This window comes from Rhinichthys klamathensis, unplaced genomic scaffold (assembly GCF_029890125.1).
Source record: "Rhinichthys klamathensis goyatoka isolate OS25496 unplaced genomic scaffold, OSU_Roscu_1.1 h1tg000136l_1, whole genome shotgun sequence".
Lineage (NCBI taxonomy): Eukaryota > Metazoa > Chordata > Actinopteri > Cypriniformes > Leuciscidae > Rhinichthys > Rhinichthys klamathensis.
This window is the reverse complement of record NW_026606671.1, coordinates 1098291-1114283: the sequence shown is the minus strand read 5'-3', so window position 1 is coordinate 1114283 and position 15993 is coordinate 1098291. Positions and strand designations below refer to the sequence as shown.

The 15993-nt window shown below is 36.4% G+C and overlaps 1 protein-coding gene across 14 annotated transcripts in view; it reads right to left on the bottom strand.

Moving 5' to 3' along the window:
• prom1a (prominin 1a) overlaps window positions 1-15993 on the bottom strand; it is a 70596-nt gene that overhangs the window by 8675 nt on the left and 45928 nt on the right. For 8 of the 14 annotated variants that reach the window (XM_056257248.1, XM_056257251.1, XM_056257260.1 and 5 more), the window contains 16 exons: window positions 12367-12487; window positions 11682-11745; window positions 11514-11603; window positions 11327-11350; window positions 9472-9689; window positions 9274-9348; window positions 6063-6126; window positions 4902-5061; window positions 4335-4487; window positions 4107-4230; window positions 3238-3341; window positions 2801-2885; window positions 1239-1385; window positions 1033-1104; window positions 779-871; window positions 555-572 (listed from right to left, as the gene is read on the bottom strand). In XM_056257248.1, the coding sequence (XP_056113223.1) occupies window positions 555-572; window positions 779-871; window positions 1033-1104; window positions 1239-1385; window positions 2801-2885; window positions 3238-3341; window positions 4107-4230; window positions 4335-4487; window positions 4902-5061; window positions 6063-6126; window positions 9274-9348; window positions 9472-9689; window positions 11327-11350; window positions 11514-11603; window positions 11682-11745; window positions 12367-12487 (1612 nt within the window). The remainder of the gene's footprint in view (window positions 1-554; window positions 573-778; window positions 872-1032; window positions 1105-1238; window positions 1386-2800; window positions 2886-3237; window positions 3342-4106; window positions 4231-4334; window positions 4488-4901; window positions 5062-6062; window positions 6127-9273; window positions 9349-9471; window positions 9690-11326; window positions 11351-11513; window positions 11604-11681; window positions 11746-12366; window positions 12488-15993) is intronic. The other 6 variants (XM_056257253.1, XM_056257259.1, XM_056257261.1 and 3 more) reach the window with 3 other exon arrangements.

Here is a 15993-nt window from a genome sequence, read left to right as displayed (position 1 = left end):
TGAAAAGGTAGTGGTAACCTCAGTTAATCAACTCTCATCACATCAGCATTGGCAATATATGAAATGGTGCTTAAATTGCATTCCAACATTGTTTTTCAAAGGTGAAGAGTGAATTTTTCAATTTTAAAAGCTTTTTCTCATTCCATTCATTTCTGGTTTGATTTCTCCAAATGTGTAAAAACAGTGACACTGTACTTTTTTTTTTTTTTTTTTTTTTTTTTTTTTAGCAAAGCGACAATGCTTTAACCAATGGTCTGCAGACAACAGGAAGGATTGTTTGAGCAACATGTTAGAAAACATGACTATTTTCTTCAATTCTGTTTGATGCCACTAGAGGGACAGAAATTCCACACTTCACCCTTTTTATGAATCTGAGTTTATGAAACTGTATATATTAAAAAAAACTAATAATTATAAGAAGACCAATAGGACAAAGACAGGATGAAGTTACTCTAAAAAGATGCTTGTTTTTTTATGATGGCGTCAGAAAAAACTAAGTAGAAACCAAAAGGAGCAAACAACTTGTAAGTTATTACTGGTAGATACAGGCTTACCCTTGCTTTCACATATTTCTTCGAAGCCATAAATCAAGTTGAATGTGTTAAGAAAAATTCAAAAAGATCATTGAAAATCAGACAGGTGCAAACAGCAATATGAACATTATTCAGATGCTTTTCATTTGCAAGCGATCCAACAGAATGGAACTGATTCAGCAGAACCATTCATGAATAAGGAGGTAAAGAATCAAAAGAGAATCTATGAGACAGGAATAGATTACCATGGACTGCTCCAGCGGGATGACTTGCTGGATGTGGATCTGCCTTATAGTGTTAGCGTGTCCCTTTAATGAAGTCTGCAAGGTCCCTTTAGACTGGAAAAGAAAGAAACAGTTATTATTAGAGCAGAATAGAATATTAGTTATTCACATTGGTACTAACTAGTAACCATGAGTGTGAATTTCATGTAATACCTAAAATTATTGTAATATTTTTTTTTATATTATTTTAATTGAACCAAAAATAAATAACTTACCAACAGATCAGCTTGAGCATCAAGTTGACTGGCGAAATCAACTAAATTAACGCGAGTCACTCCTTTATTAACCTGGAAGATAAACAGAAACACATGAGAAGCCACAGGACACAGTTTCTATCTAATCTTGGACTGTACATGCACCAAAGCCTGTGGAGCAAACGTTTCAATCAAAATGTGTATGTGCTTTTATGTATGTTATGTACCTCCTCCGAATAGGCAGCAAAGTCAATATCATTAATGCCAGTTTCAGTAAAGCTGATAAGATTCTGTTTGCCTTCTGACTCCAGAAGAATGATGCCACGCAGGTCCACCTTCATCCCTTCAAACTTCTTCGACACATCCTTGGAGTACTGCAGAAAGAAAAGAGGCTCTGTATATGATTCTGACATGAGTCTAAGAAATTGGTATGGGTTGTCATAAGGAAATATTCTAGAACTAAACAGTGGGACCCTGAAGTCAAGACCACTAGTAAATAAAAATGGTAACACTTTGCAATAAAGTTCCATTTGTTAACAATAGGTAAGGTATTAACTGCATTAGTTAAGATGAACTAACAGTGAATAATTCTTCTAAAGCATTTATTAATCTAAGTTGATGTTAATTTCAGCATTTACAAATACATTATAAAAATCAAAAGTTGTATCAGTTAATATTATGTAATGGACCGGAGTTAACATGAACTAACAATGAACAATTGTATTTTTGTTAACTAACATTAACAATGATGAATGCGTTAGTTAATGCATTAACCAATGTTAACTAATGGCACCTTGTTGTAAAGTGTTACTATATTTTTTACTAATTTTTATGTATTTACTTAGTTTTAATATTTACTAGTGGCTCAGACTATATATATATATATATATATATATATTTATTTATTTTGTGTGTATATATATATATATATACACACACATACATACATGCAAAATAAATATAATAAAATTATAAAAATTATATATATATATATATAATACATTATTATTATTATACATTAGTGATTTGAGATGATCCAAAGAACATCTCGTGCTTCAATAAAAGCAAAAACATCTGTCTGTCTGTATAATGCAGTTCACAAGATTTCCTTTGTTTTATAAAATCCTAAAATTTTCCATTCGATGTGGTCTCAGATTTTTGAATCCTATGTTACAATGGATCAAGAATGTTGGCTTGCAGGATTTTAACTGAAAACAAAAATCATTCTGAAATGAAGGCATTTATAGACGCTGTATATAAAAGTTTCAAATGAAATGTTTTGAGATATTCTGCCAATTGCAGAGAACAGAGAGAAAAACAACTAACACTGGACTGGAAAAACTGCCTGTTCTTTTTGACCACACCACATCAGAGCTCTAATAAAACTGTATTTCACAAGAAATATATCTAAAGTTGGCAGAAATCTGCAGGAAAAGAAAAACAAGTATCATCTGCTTCAGATAAAAATAAGACAGACTCAAAAATGACAAAATCTATTATCTCCTTTCTTGTAAAAGTGTGTATGTGTGTATTTTAATGCAAGAACTCATAGTCAACTTAAATTAGTCTGAACAACCAAATTTGTCAGATAGTTATCAGTTCACACCAAGGACTCAAAAATGAATTAGGAAGTTTGCATCTCACTCATTAAACATTTCAATATACCCTCTTCATAATGGCATCTGGTGTAAACAGTAACATCACTAATCTCAGAGTGGGATTTTGAAAGCTACTGCATATTTAGCTGTGATTTTCGTGTTCTCGTGAGATAAGCCTTTGATCCACTCACCACACTGGTGTTAAAGAAGGCTGAGATGTTGAAGATCTTATCCAGATGAAGAGCTGAGTAAATCCCTCTGTTGTCCTTACAGTTACTGAGAAAGGAGAGAAAAAGGGAAAGCATTCAAACCATACTCTGCTGCCATCTGCTGGACTACGAACAAAGACAATTCTATTGTAAGATGGCTCAGAAAAGTTGGTTCTGAGAAAATGTCAAGCATCATTTGTTTGCATATGCCATTTGATTTAATATTTAGTTTTTAGTGCACTAAAATTCATACATTTGTCTGTTCATAAAATTCATAAAGACTTTTATATAGATGTGGTCTGTTATGTTGAGTTCAAAATTTGAATATTTTGAAATAAAAATCCTTACAGCACTTTAAAACAGTCGTTATTAGAGTAATATAAATCTTCAGTTTGATTAGATATACATGAAAAGGTTACCTGTAAAGAGAATATGCTGTAAGGTCAATCTCAGGGTCATTGTACAGGTATCCTGGTATGAAGTTTCTCCAAGCAGAGTTGACAAGGTTGGGCGTATCTAACACCTACAAAGAACATGATCACACTAAATGAGACAGATTTTTTCCTTGTATTTATTAGTCCTTTAGCTTTGTATTTCACTCATTTAAAACAAATTTAAACTAAATTAATTACAAATTATATTATCAACATGAAAATATAAGGGAAAAGTTTAAATGGAACATATATTATATTATTTAATATAATAGTAGGTAACACTTTACATTAAGGTTTCATTCATTAACATTAGTTAACTACATTAGTTAACATGAACTAACAATAAACAATACTTCTACTGCAGTTATTGATCTTAGTTATTGTTAATTTTAGCATTTACTAATACATTATTCAAATCCAAAGTTATATTTGCCAGAATTAGTTAATGCACTGTGAACTAACATGAGCAATTTAACATTAACAAAGGTTAATACATTTTATGCTAATGAGTCCTTATTGCAAAGTGTTATAATAATATAATATAATATACAGTATAATATAATATTTATTATTATTTTATTTTAATCTAAGGGGAATGATGAATTGAAAACATGAACATGAATTTCAGAATGCAAAAACATCTGACTGTCAGTTCACATGATCAATGCTGCACATTCATTTATTCGATGAGTGACCTAGAAAAATGCAGAATCTCAAGTAATCCTTAATAATTTTGCATCATAACTTAAATGTTTTAAAATCCTAAAACCCTATTTATTTCCTGGTTTTAAATGTGGTCTCAGGCCTTTATTGTTTATGAACCGTACTGCGAGATGCCGTGTCATTTCTCTTACCTTGAAAAGCTGTCGGGTTTGGAAGGGTTCACAAACAAGCTTCTCAAGATTCCCCCCTGCCAAGAACAGAGCTGTTATCACTCCCATGAGCACCCAAGAGAACAGGAAGCTGAATCCCACACCACTGAGAAACACAGGAAGAGTGTGTGAATGAGTGAGTGCAGACAAGTCTGTTTTATACCACATCCATTTGATGGGTTTAGAGACTGATATTACACTCAAACTCACGCCATGAGCAGGTTGCCTCCTGTGTTAGAGACACATCCACGTGTGGTTGGAGAAGCGTGCCTGTCAAATCCCAGAATACCACACAACAATCCCAGAAAATTGAAGGCGAGGATAAGCACAACCATACAGCACAGGGTAATACAACAGATCCACCTGAAGACAAAACATTATGAACAACGTCAAGGTCACATGGAAGACTTTTTACCTCGAAAAACAAAGAAGAGAGAGAGAGTTTGAAGTTGTGTAATTTAATATTCAACAATAATATTGATCTGCCTGCAATGACACCATTATATGAGAACTGAACTGAGCTGGACGTTGACATCACGGTTTTCTCCAGAGCGGCTATATATATATAAATGAAGTAACTAAATTAATAACTTTTTTACAACAAAAATGAAACATCCCTGAACTTACTTAAGCTGGACTGTGATGCTTTTTTCTTCTGGAAACAAACTTTGTTGCATTTTTTCCTGTTATCTCTGTAAAGCTGCTTTGAAACGATCTGTATTGTGAAAAGCGCTATAAAAATAAATGTGATGATGATGATGAGAGCTTGTGAAGTACCTGTAGAAATCCATCTGATCGATCTGTGGGTAGATGTCCTCGATCTGTGAGTGTGTGTGAGTAATCATTTTGGTGAAGTTGGTCAGAGAGCTGTGAACCGGGAAGAGCTTGGTGAAAGTGGTGATGTTAGACCCAATGTCTTCCAGCAGAACCTTCACCCCTACAGGAGAACAACCAGACACAACCGTATGTTTAGTATTTGTCAAGTGCTTCTCATAATCCATGGTATTTTCAGAGAATTTTGTTTTATTGTCTGTGTCTGGGTGAGCAAGCCAAAGGTGACGGTAGCAAGGAATAAAAGCTGGTGATGCCCATCATCCTCAGGCCTTACAAAGAATTAACATGCTAAATATTATCTAGGTACATATCATTTATAATACAAGTCATGTGTTAATTAAATCAATTAAATGATTCAATTTTCACTATGGGAATGTTTAAATGATAACATTTTACAAAAAGTTAAAATTTGCTAACATTAGTACAATTTTCTACAGCGTTTATTCATATAATTTGAACTATTGTTACAAAGTTTTGGGTCAGTTTATTTGATCAAAAAAACAGTAAGACATTGTTAAATATTATTACTATTTTGCTGCTTTATATATATATTAATATTAAAAAAAAATGTAATTTATTCCTCTGATGTCAAAGCTGAATTTTCAGCATCATTACTCCAGTCTTCAGTGTCACATGATCCTTCAGAAACCACTCTAATATGCTGATTTGGTGCTCAAGAAACATTTATTATCAATGTTGAAAACAATTATGCTGCTTAAATATTTTATGGAAATCATTTTTGATAAATAAAAAGTTAAAAATAACAGCATTTATTTGAAATAGAAATTTGTAACAATATAAATGTTTTTACTGTCATTCTTGCAGAATAAGATTTTTCATTTCTTTAAAAAAGTTTTGGACAGTAGTGTACTAGGTTAACTTCAAATGTTAAAAATGTATTAGTACAGTATATGTAGAAATGAACATTAACCTAGATTAATAAATGGTATAAAAGTATTCTTCCTTGTTAGTTCATGTTAGCTATTGTAAAGTGTTTAAATTTATTAAAAGTCGAAAAATATTTTTACAAATTACTGAAAGGAGATTTTGTATCAATCTTTGGGGAGATCTGAATTCTAATCTGCATTTGATCTCTGAACTCACCTTCAACAATATTTCGGGTTTGATCTGTTACCATGGTGGGAGTGTCATTGAATGATGTAAACCCCTGTGTGGCACAGATGAAAAGCAAAGCAGATCATTCAAAACCTTATTTATTTCTATATACCTTCCTGGTCTTGCTGTAAACAATTAAAAAATGTATTTGTAATTTTGTATAAAAAAATACTGAATGTACATATAATACTGTTCAAAAGCTTGGGGTTGGTAAGATTTTTTTTCATATTTTTGAAAGAAGTTTCTTATGCTCGCCAAGGCTACATTTATTTGTTAAAAAATAAAACACATTTTATAATGTAATTTATTCCTGTGATGCAAAGTTGAATTTTCAGGATCATAACTCCAGTCTTCAGTGTCACATGATCCTTCAGAAATCATTCTAACATGCTGATTTGGTGCTCAAGAATTTTCTTTCTGAAAAATAAATCTTTTGTGATGTCTTTGTTTTTGATCAACTAAATGTGTCCCTGCTGAATAAAAGCTTCGATTTCTTAAAGGTCCCCTGACATGAAATTTTCACTTTCTGAGGTTTTTTTAACATTAATATTAGTTCCCCTAGCCTGTATTTGGTCCCCTCGTGTCTAGAATTTTCAATCGGTGTAAACCGAGCTTTGGCTATTTTTCTCTTCTCTGCAGCTCAGACGCGCTGATCTTGAATCTCCTCGTTATGACGTCATAACGAGGAAAGGTTACCTCCCCTTTCTCTGCTTTGCCCGCCCGGAGAATTTGGCTCGCCCATGAGAAAACGAGCTAGGAACAGGAAGTACGAACGCGCCGGCGCGATTTGAGTTTTTCCTCGAGAGATATCATGGCTTGCAAACGAGCGAAGCATGGCAGTTGATCAGTGTTCGGATGTACAAATGAACACAAAAGTATTTTTTAGTTCCTTCATCCGAGCCTCTGAAGAAACAATGGGTTAATTTTATTTTCTCTGGAAATGCGCCGACACAACTTCCCAAAGTTTTGTATGGTCCAAACATTTCACCGACGACTGTTTCCTCAACTCGATGAACGTCTGAAAATAAATCGATCGAGCTACCAAGCAACAATTTCTGATGTGTAGCCTAATTGTTCAAGTTCAGACAGGTAATCTTTCTCTCAAAATCGTTCAATACTGTTTATGCATCAGTAAGTCAAGCCAGTGACTAAAATATCAACTTCACATCGTTTCTTTTAGTAGGATGAAAATAATCTTATTTAAATTCTGAACAAATTATACAGAAAGCGATCAAAGAACAATCTTTCCACAAAGCGCGAGTTTATCTGGACAACTCGTTATGAAATCAATGACGCACGTTACACTGCACAACGAAGCTCTTACTGTATGTACATCATCGTGTTTGCATTGGTGAAAGCATTAGAGAGAGTGCAGAAACTGCGTTGCAATGATAAGATCTTCAGTCTCGCGATCAACAGACTGTCATCTGCTTGCTCAATGCTCATCACGGCAACATTTTACGTGATGGGAATAGATCTAAATACTTTAAAAACTTCTCACGATTCGTTAATCTCGATAGCTGTAATAGTAAAAACGTATAATAGCTGTAGTAAAAGTTTTCGAGAGAGTTTCACATGTAATATGTAGCTATTTCATATGCAAGCATGTCAGCCAATCACAGCAGTGGCCGCGGTTCCACTGAATCCCACACCGACACGCCCCTTCAAACAGAGCGTTCAAATCAGAGGCTAAAATCAGGCTAGGAAAATTGCCTTTTATTTCTAAATTATGAATGCTTTTGATCTAAAAAACATACTAACATTATAAGGGCAACCCAGGAAACATTATAAAATAATAAAATAACCCCATGTCAGGAGACCTTTAAAGCTGCAGTCCGTAGTTTTTCCTGTTTGTCGCCATCTCTGTTCGAAATCTGCAATTGCAGTCATTCGCGGATTTATCAACTTTACGTGAGTTGTGCTTCGACACGGCACAGTGCGGATGAACACAATGTTTGAGGAGAGTGTGAGGCTGTCGATCACCGCGCCGATGTGGATACTGGCATTCAGAATCACAGATTATTCTTTTTGGAAGTATGACCAACATAAGAATTTTCACCGGAAAATGTCATCTGAACAAGTAAGAAACATCCACCTTTGTTCTGGTTCTGACATTGCAGTAAATCGCGCTGATTAAATCTAAAAATCGCTTATCATATCACGCAAAACCGTGCAAATTATACTTTGTTCTCAAATTGTTAATGTTAACAACGTCAGCATTGCGTGACTACATGTAATGTCCTTCCAATATGTGTCCTTGTTTTCTCATGGGTCGGTTGCAGTCTCTTTTTTTCTGTAGCCACTCCAAAGTCCGAACGAAGTCTTTTGCATTTTACAGCGGGTGAATATGTTGTCACTGGTGATTGTCGTTTGAACCTTTCTGGATCCGCCATCAAATTGATAAGTTTAATTATATCAAGTGCTGTGAGAAAAGGCTATAAATCTCCACCTCCAACATCCTCACACGCAATATAGCCTACTAGCCGAGAACCTTCTTTATGTGTGCAGATGTGACGTAATGATTCAATATAGCCTATTAGCTGAGACTCCTTCTTTATGTGTACAGATGTGACGTAATGATTCAATATAGCCTACTAGCCGAGACTCCTTCTTTATGTGTACAGATGTGACGTAATGACTCAATATAGCCTACTAGCCGAGAACCTTCTTTATGTGTACAGATGTGACGTAATGACTCAATATAGCCTACTAGCCGAGAACCTTCTTTATGTGTACAGATGTGACGTAATGATTCAATATAGCCTACTAGCCGAGAACCTTCTTTATGTGTACAGATGTGACGTAATGACTCAATATAGCCTACTAGCTGAGACTCCTTCTTTATGTGTACAGATGTGACGTAATGACGCAAAGACATGCTCGAATCTCCCGCGGAAATCCACCAGTACCACTGGAATTAAAAACATTATTACAAGCGTACCGCTTTGAATCGAGCTAAGGCAAGCAGATAGTTTTGAACACTGGCTGGTTATGTATTTTCTCAAATATGTATTTTGGATAATTTTTTACCCAAAAAAAGCTACGGACTGCAGCTTTAAAAAAAAAAAAATACTGACCCCAAACTTTTGGATAAAATTAAATTTTTGTCTCTTGTTGAATATCCTATTGTACTCTGAAATATAATACTTTCTGTCCTGAATCTATGCAAACACCTCATGTGAAAACTGGATAAAAGTACCTTTTCCACAATCTGGCTGAGATCCGTCTTCAGAACTTCGTTCACTTTGTCTAACTGTTCGGTCACATCAGGCAACTAAAATCAACAAAAAACAGCCATGCGTTTTGGTTTTCTGCTTATTTTCTACTTTAAAAAAACTTCTGTCAACCACTGTGGTAACACTACGTAGGAAAAAAAGATGAGAAATCATTTTCATACCGATGAGTAGTTGGCTGCAATTTCTAGCCTGGGAAGGGTGATAAGTATGTTGCGACAAATCTCCGACGAGCGCACATCTTTGCAGAGAGGATCGTTCAGGACGTTGCTAAGGCTGCCGCGCACCAGGCTGAGGTTAGCCTGCAGTTTGACCGTTCCTTCCTGCAAAGTCTCCAAGGTCAAATTCACATTCTCTAGAGCATCCTTGGTGTCTCGCATTGCTAAGAGAGGGAACAAATGAGCAAAGAAACACAAATGAACATTCAAAATAGAGACTGCTCAGTAACCAAGGCACAAATAATTCAGAAGATTTTGGACACAAAATCCACACATGCTTCTTTGATTTAAATGTGACATTATGCCCCTTTTCACAAGATGTAATGGTGTCCCCAGAATGTGTCTGTGAATTTTCAGCTCAAAAATGAAAATACCCCACAGATAATTTATTATAGCTTGCCAAATTTGCCTCTTTTTGGGTGTAAGCAAAAACGTGCCGTTTGTGTATGTCCCTTTAAATGCAAATGAGCTGCTTGTCCCCGACCTCTGTTCAGAAGACGGCCAATCCTTAAAGTCCCCGTGAACCGGAAGTTGCAAACGACTTTTCTCCAGTGTTGTGACGTATTTCCGAGAGAAACGGAATACTAAATGAGGCAAAATGGTGGGCGTGGCTTTTTCCCCAAATAGCACCTGATTGGATCTAGAAAAGTAGGTGTTTTCATTCAGCCTGTCTACTGTCAGTTGGAGGGGCGTGATTACGGATGTTAAGAAGACGCCCAAACCGTGAAACCTACGTCATCAGGCAAGGTCCTCCAACGCAGAGGGGAGGGGAAATTTCAGATTTTGATTAAAGATTACGAAGCCAAAAATTTTTTTTGTGTGGATTGACTTGCATGGATGAATTGTTCACCACAAAACGATCAATTTAGGCAAACAAAGTAAGTATGGTCAATTTTGAATTCATGGGGACTTTAACACGAGCTTCAGATACTCCGGAAATAACAAAACACGCGAATCTCACTCATCCAAAATCTCAGAAATAACCAGTAGCGGAGTGCAGCCTTACGGAGACACTCATGAAGAGGTTGCAACTTTTAGACGCACCTGGACGTTTCTGAATGGTTAGTGAATACATTTATGTACATAGTTGTTGTGGAGTTACATTGATGAATCTCATCGACTTGCATGTACATCATGTTTAACTTTTACACAAGTTGACAGTTCCCTGAGGTCTTTATAAGACAGCTGTGACATTTTTTGGTCATATAGTGTTCTGTGCTCGTCTGTGCAGCAACGACAGAACAGTTTGCATGCTTTGCTCGAACTTTCGCCATTGCGTTTGAAGTGGTTACACTGAACGGCGGCTCCGTGGGTGAAAACGTGTGGTTTAACCGGTGGTAATATTATAATAAGATCCCCTTACGTCAGAAGGGGAGCTAAATATGATCGGCTTATTTTTTGACATGCTTGCAGAGAAAGGCTTACAAAAACAAAGTTACTGGGTTGTCACTTTTCAAGCTTTCTGGGTTGGTAGAAGCACCGGGGACCCGATTATTGCACTTAAACGCGGAAAAAAAGTCAGATTTTCATGATATGTCCCCTTTAATAATGCTATAATAAATATTATCCATTGAGGTGAGATGACATTGTTGGCTTTGCATCTGTCAATGTATTTCATAACCGTTCAGATATCTTGGTTTTAAGACACGGGATGGGCAGGTTCCACCAAGGAAGGATACAACAATACACATGGGAAAATAACTGGGCCAGGTTTTGTTGGGAAAGAAAAAGGAGTCAATCACAACTTTGTTACAGATAGAAGGTCACGGGAAGGACCAGTCAGGGTGTATTACCACTTTACCTTTAATGGCTTTCTCCACTTTGACTAACAAATCAAAGACAAAACAGTGAAATAAGACACTACCAAAACCAACGTATTGTATATCAACATTATATTCTCATTTGATATATGATATATTACAATATACAGTTTTCCCAGAAAAGGTGAAAACAAGAGAAGAAAGAAAAAACAAAAGCGAGTGACATACTTCCAGTCATGCTGAGAGCAGCGTCGAGGGAGGGCTGCACGTCTTTTCCCAACTCCTCATGTATCCTTCCACCCAAGAGAAGACCTACATCTGAAGACACACCACAACATCAGTCCTCACATCAGCAACACCTTCTATTCCTCTAAAGAGGACCTGTAGCAAACTTACTCTCCAGGTCATACAGCACATGGTGCTTCACGGTGCCATACTGAGAGATCAGGTAATCAATTTGCTGTGGAAGACATTAACACATCAATATATTTAGCTGTCAAGTCATCACTCACCAATTCTAAAACATCTACTAAAAGAATACTTTCGGTCAATAGCAGCATTATGCAGTCAAAAATGCACATATAATGATCTCTGAACTGTTCAGTTGACCATTGTTTCAAGCAACCAGTTAACCATCTATCTATCTATCCATCCATCCATCCATCCATCCATCCATCCATCCATCCATCCATCCATCCATCCATCCATCCATCCATCCATCCATCCATCCATCCATCCATCCATCCACCTATCCATCCATCCATCCATCCATCCATCATCAATTTATCGATCAATCAATCTATCTATCTGTCTGTCATCCATCCATCAATTTATCCATCCATCCATCATCCATCTGTCTATCCATCTGTCTATCCATCTATCCATCCATCCATCCATCATCAATTTATTGATCAATCAATCTATCTGTCTGTCTATCCATCCATCATCAATTTATCCATCCATCCATCCATCTATCTGTCTATCCATCTATCCATCAATCAATCAATCAATCAATCAATCCATCCATCCGTCTATCTATCACAGTATAATAGTGTATGTTGGTTATGGTTGTATTACTCACTGCAGGGGTCTGATTGGCGAAGGTGTGCAGGTCTCTTAGGTTACTCTTCACCAGCCTCCTCACGCTCTTCAGCTGAGAACTCAGGTTCTGATTGGCTGCATATGCACAAAGGACCCCTGCCCTAATGAATAAACAACACAAATTATATCAGGCCAGAAAAGGAAAAATGGGACCATAATATGTAAAAGAACATGTTCCCCTCAATGTGAATAGTTGTCTATGGCCGTAACCAAAAGCTACTCTCCGGAGTGCCAGAAGGGGGCAGCACTACAGCACAATTACAAAATGCATATTCCTCACAGCTGGGTGAGGATACTTCCGTTAGGATACTTTAATTGCCTCGCTTTGGGAATGTTCTCTTACTCTTGCATAGTTTTATTGAGAACTGCGAGGCAACATCATACTGCTGCAGGTCTATTCAGGAAGACAGCACTTTTGTTATGCAACTCGGTGAATAAATCCAGAGGAACCTTCGTCTGACACAGTTGGCAAAGCATTTCAAACAAACAAGGGTGACTGTGAGCTCTCCTTAATTAGACTGAGAGACACTTCAAGGAAAAAACAGCCCTCTATTAGTACCTATTCATGATTCACACATCCTAATGGGTCTTTCTTCATTTGGTGCGCTCATGGCTACTGTGGGAGCAGCTGAACATTGGCAGCACCGTCTTCTATCATGCTAGGCTTTCACTGCAGTCTGGGACAAAAGCCATGATTGACTTATGCAACAATAGCGCAAACAGGAAGGCTTTTTATCATGTTGCATCAAAATGTGTGAATCACTCTTTTGGATTTGTGCATAAATGTATGCACCATACAAAGATGAGTCTGTGGGTGCTGCTGCTGCACATGAAGAGTATCAATGCTTCAACACACTCCTGATTTACTCCTTAGGTCACTTTTTCAAAACTCTTCACACAGTGATCACAACAGCAGTCTATGTGGGCTAAACTGTGGATCATTTATCACTACTTTGACACGAAATGCATTGAATGATTACATATTTCAAATGACATATGACGTTCTTTTCTCACTTAGACACAAACACAGCAAAAACGCTATTTACCTACAGGCTAATTTGCACGTGTTTACATACTCTTTTCAAAACTCTAAGGCTAAACTAAACAAAAAAACTACAGTAATACCATATTTAAACATATTCTGAAATCTAAAACAATTAGAAAACAATTAGATGTAGTTGAACACCTACACAGGTATTAGTTTATCAATTTCACTACAAAATATCATTAAATTATTTCGCAACATGGGAATAATTTTGTACTGTAACTTTAAACATGGACCATGTAACATATACTGCAGTGAATTTTAAATAGAGTGTCATTCTTGTTTTGTAAAGAAATTGTATACAAAAGAAAAGATTGTATAATGCTACCCATTTTTTAGGTCGTTGCTTTTATGAGTTTTTATTGATTTGCAATTTAAATACATTCTTAGTATTACATTGCTTAGAAGGCGACATCAAATTTAACATTTAATTTAATATTCAACAATAATATTGATCTGCCTGCATTGACACTATTATACAAGAACTGAACTGAGCTGGACGATGACATCACGGTTTTCTCCACAGCGGCTATATATGTAAATGAACTAAATTAATAACTCTTTTACAACAAAAATGAAACATCACTGAACTTACTTAAGTAAGTTGACTATGACGCTATTTTCTTCTGGAAACAAACTTTTTTGCATTATTTTCCTGTTATCTCTGTAAAGCTTCTTTGAAACAATCTGTATTGTAAAAAGCGCTATATAAATAAATGTGACTTGACTTGACATCAATAGACACACAACCGAGGAATTTCATTAGAGCAATAAGCAAACTGGCCAAATTTTAAGATGTGAAATCACTCACATGTGATGAAATGTTGTGCTTTGTATGCAGATAGGGGGGATTGCAGAATGGTCTCAGGGCGGGAAACAGACCACAGACTGATAGAGAATCAAAATGGGTGGCTGGCTACAAAGCACCATTGTTTTCCTCTTTCTCACCCCCTTATTCCCCATGTCCTCCTCTCTCTGTCTTCACTGTGTGTTGGTAAGCTGCTATCTGCTCTGTTCTGTAAGGTCAGGGAAAACATAGCAGGCAATGAACAAAGAGGCTTTGAAGATGGCGAAATGCATTCCACACAGAGGGCAATGAGATGGCCTAAAACTCTGCAGGGAACCTCATATGAACCAGCAAAGAGAAGTTTGCTTTTTAACAAGCAACTTTGGATCTACATTTCTGGTAAAAAAAAAAAAAAAAAAATCAATAAATGAAAAATATTAATTTTTTAAATATAAAATAATATACATACATACCATACATACCTACATGTGTCGACAACAAGTGACAACAAGTCACTTAGATAAGATATCTGAGGTACAGATAGACAGTACCAAAAAAGTTAGTTTAAATAGTTTTTAAACTATTGTGTGCTTAACTCCACCTGTATGATATTTCACCAATACATATTCCTCATTAAATCTTTCCTTTAAAGATGGCTCTGAGCTCACTTTGGCACCATGTTGAAAATAGGCTTTATAACTTGGGTTGGTTCAGTGCACTGAAGAATGTCTCCATAGACTAATGGAGGCAGGAATCGCGTTACTTCCACAATGATCGCTGTATTCATCCAGACTGGACCCTGGGGCAGGTCCCACAGCGTCCCTGTCTATAAATGCCTCTTAAGGGGGGTTGAGGAGCAGGGTGGGGGTGAGAACCTCCTTGACTGCCTCTTTAAACAGAAGATGACCCACCGGGTTTAATTTCGCCCTGCCGTGAAGGCGTTCCAGGTCTACCTGTTGGTTCCTCAGTGCTCGACAGACCTGTAATGCGATCGGCCCACCACAACGACACCACCAAGCTACTGACCCAGACAAAGACAGCCACTGTCGACTGGAAAATGAGGGTCAGACGTTTATTTTGTAAGGCTGGATGGAAAGGATGTTTTTAACTACTTTTCAATGTACTGAATACCATGACTGCTAAATGAAACATATGCACTAGTACCAATCAAAAGTTTGGACACCTTTGACAGAATTTATATTACTGTATGTTATTTCAGTTAAACAAATGGATTGAATTGCACTCGATAAACAGGCAACAAGTGTGTCCAGCATACATGTCAACCTCTAAGTAGTTAAAAAGCATTTCCGGATGCACCTGAGGACTTTGAAGACGCTAAAATGTAAGATGGGTTTGATTTGTTCATTCAATTTTGGTCAATTTATAGAATGGAAATGAATTAACAAAGCAAAAACATATTATATTGTATTGTTGATGACTGCTATTATAATATAAAATGAGTCCAAACTTTTGGCCAGAAGATTAATAAAAAAGCATTTTTTTTTTAAAATTAGACTTCAGATGTATTATTCCACAGGAAATTGAAGTTCATTTAAAGGTTTCCACAAGTTTTAAATTGAATATGTTTGTGGAAATGGAAGTGGCAAGCCCCATATGTGCAGTGAAAGTAGGCCAGATCTGGCGGGTAATTGAAGTGTGAGACAATCATTTCTCTTTTCCATTCAAGTGTAGGACAGAAGGAGGACACATGATTAACCACACAAACAAAAGCATTCTCTCTCCATTCTGTGCTACCAAAATACTGTGGGCGTTTT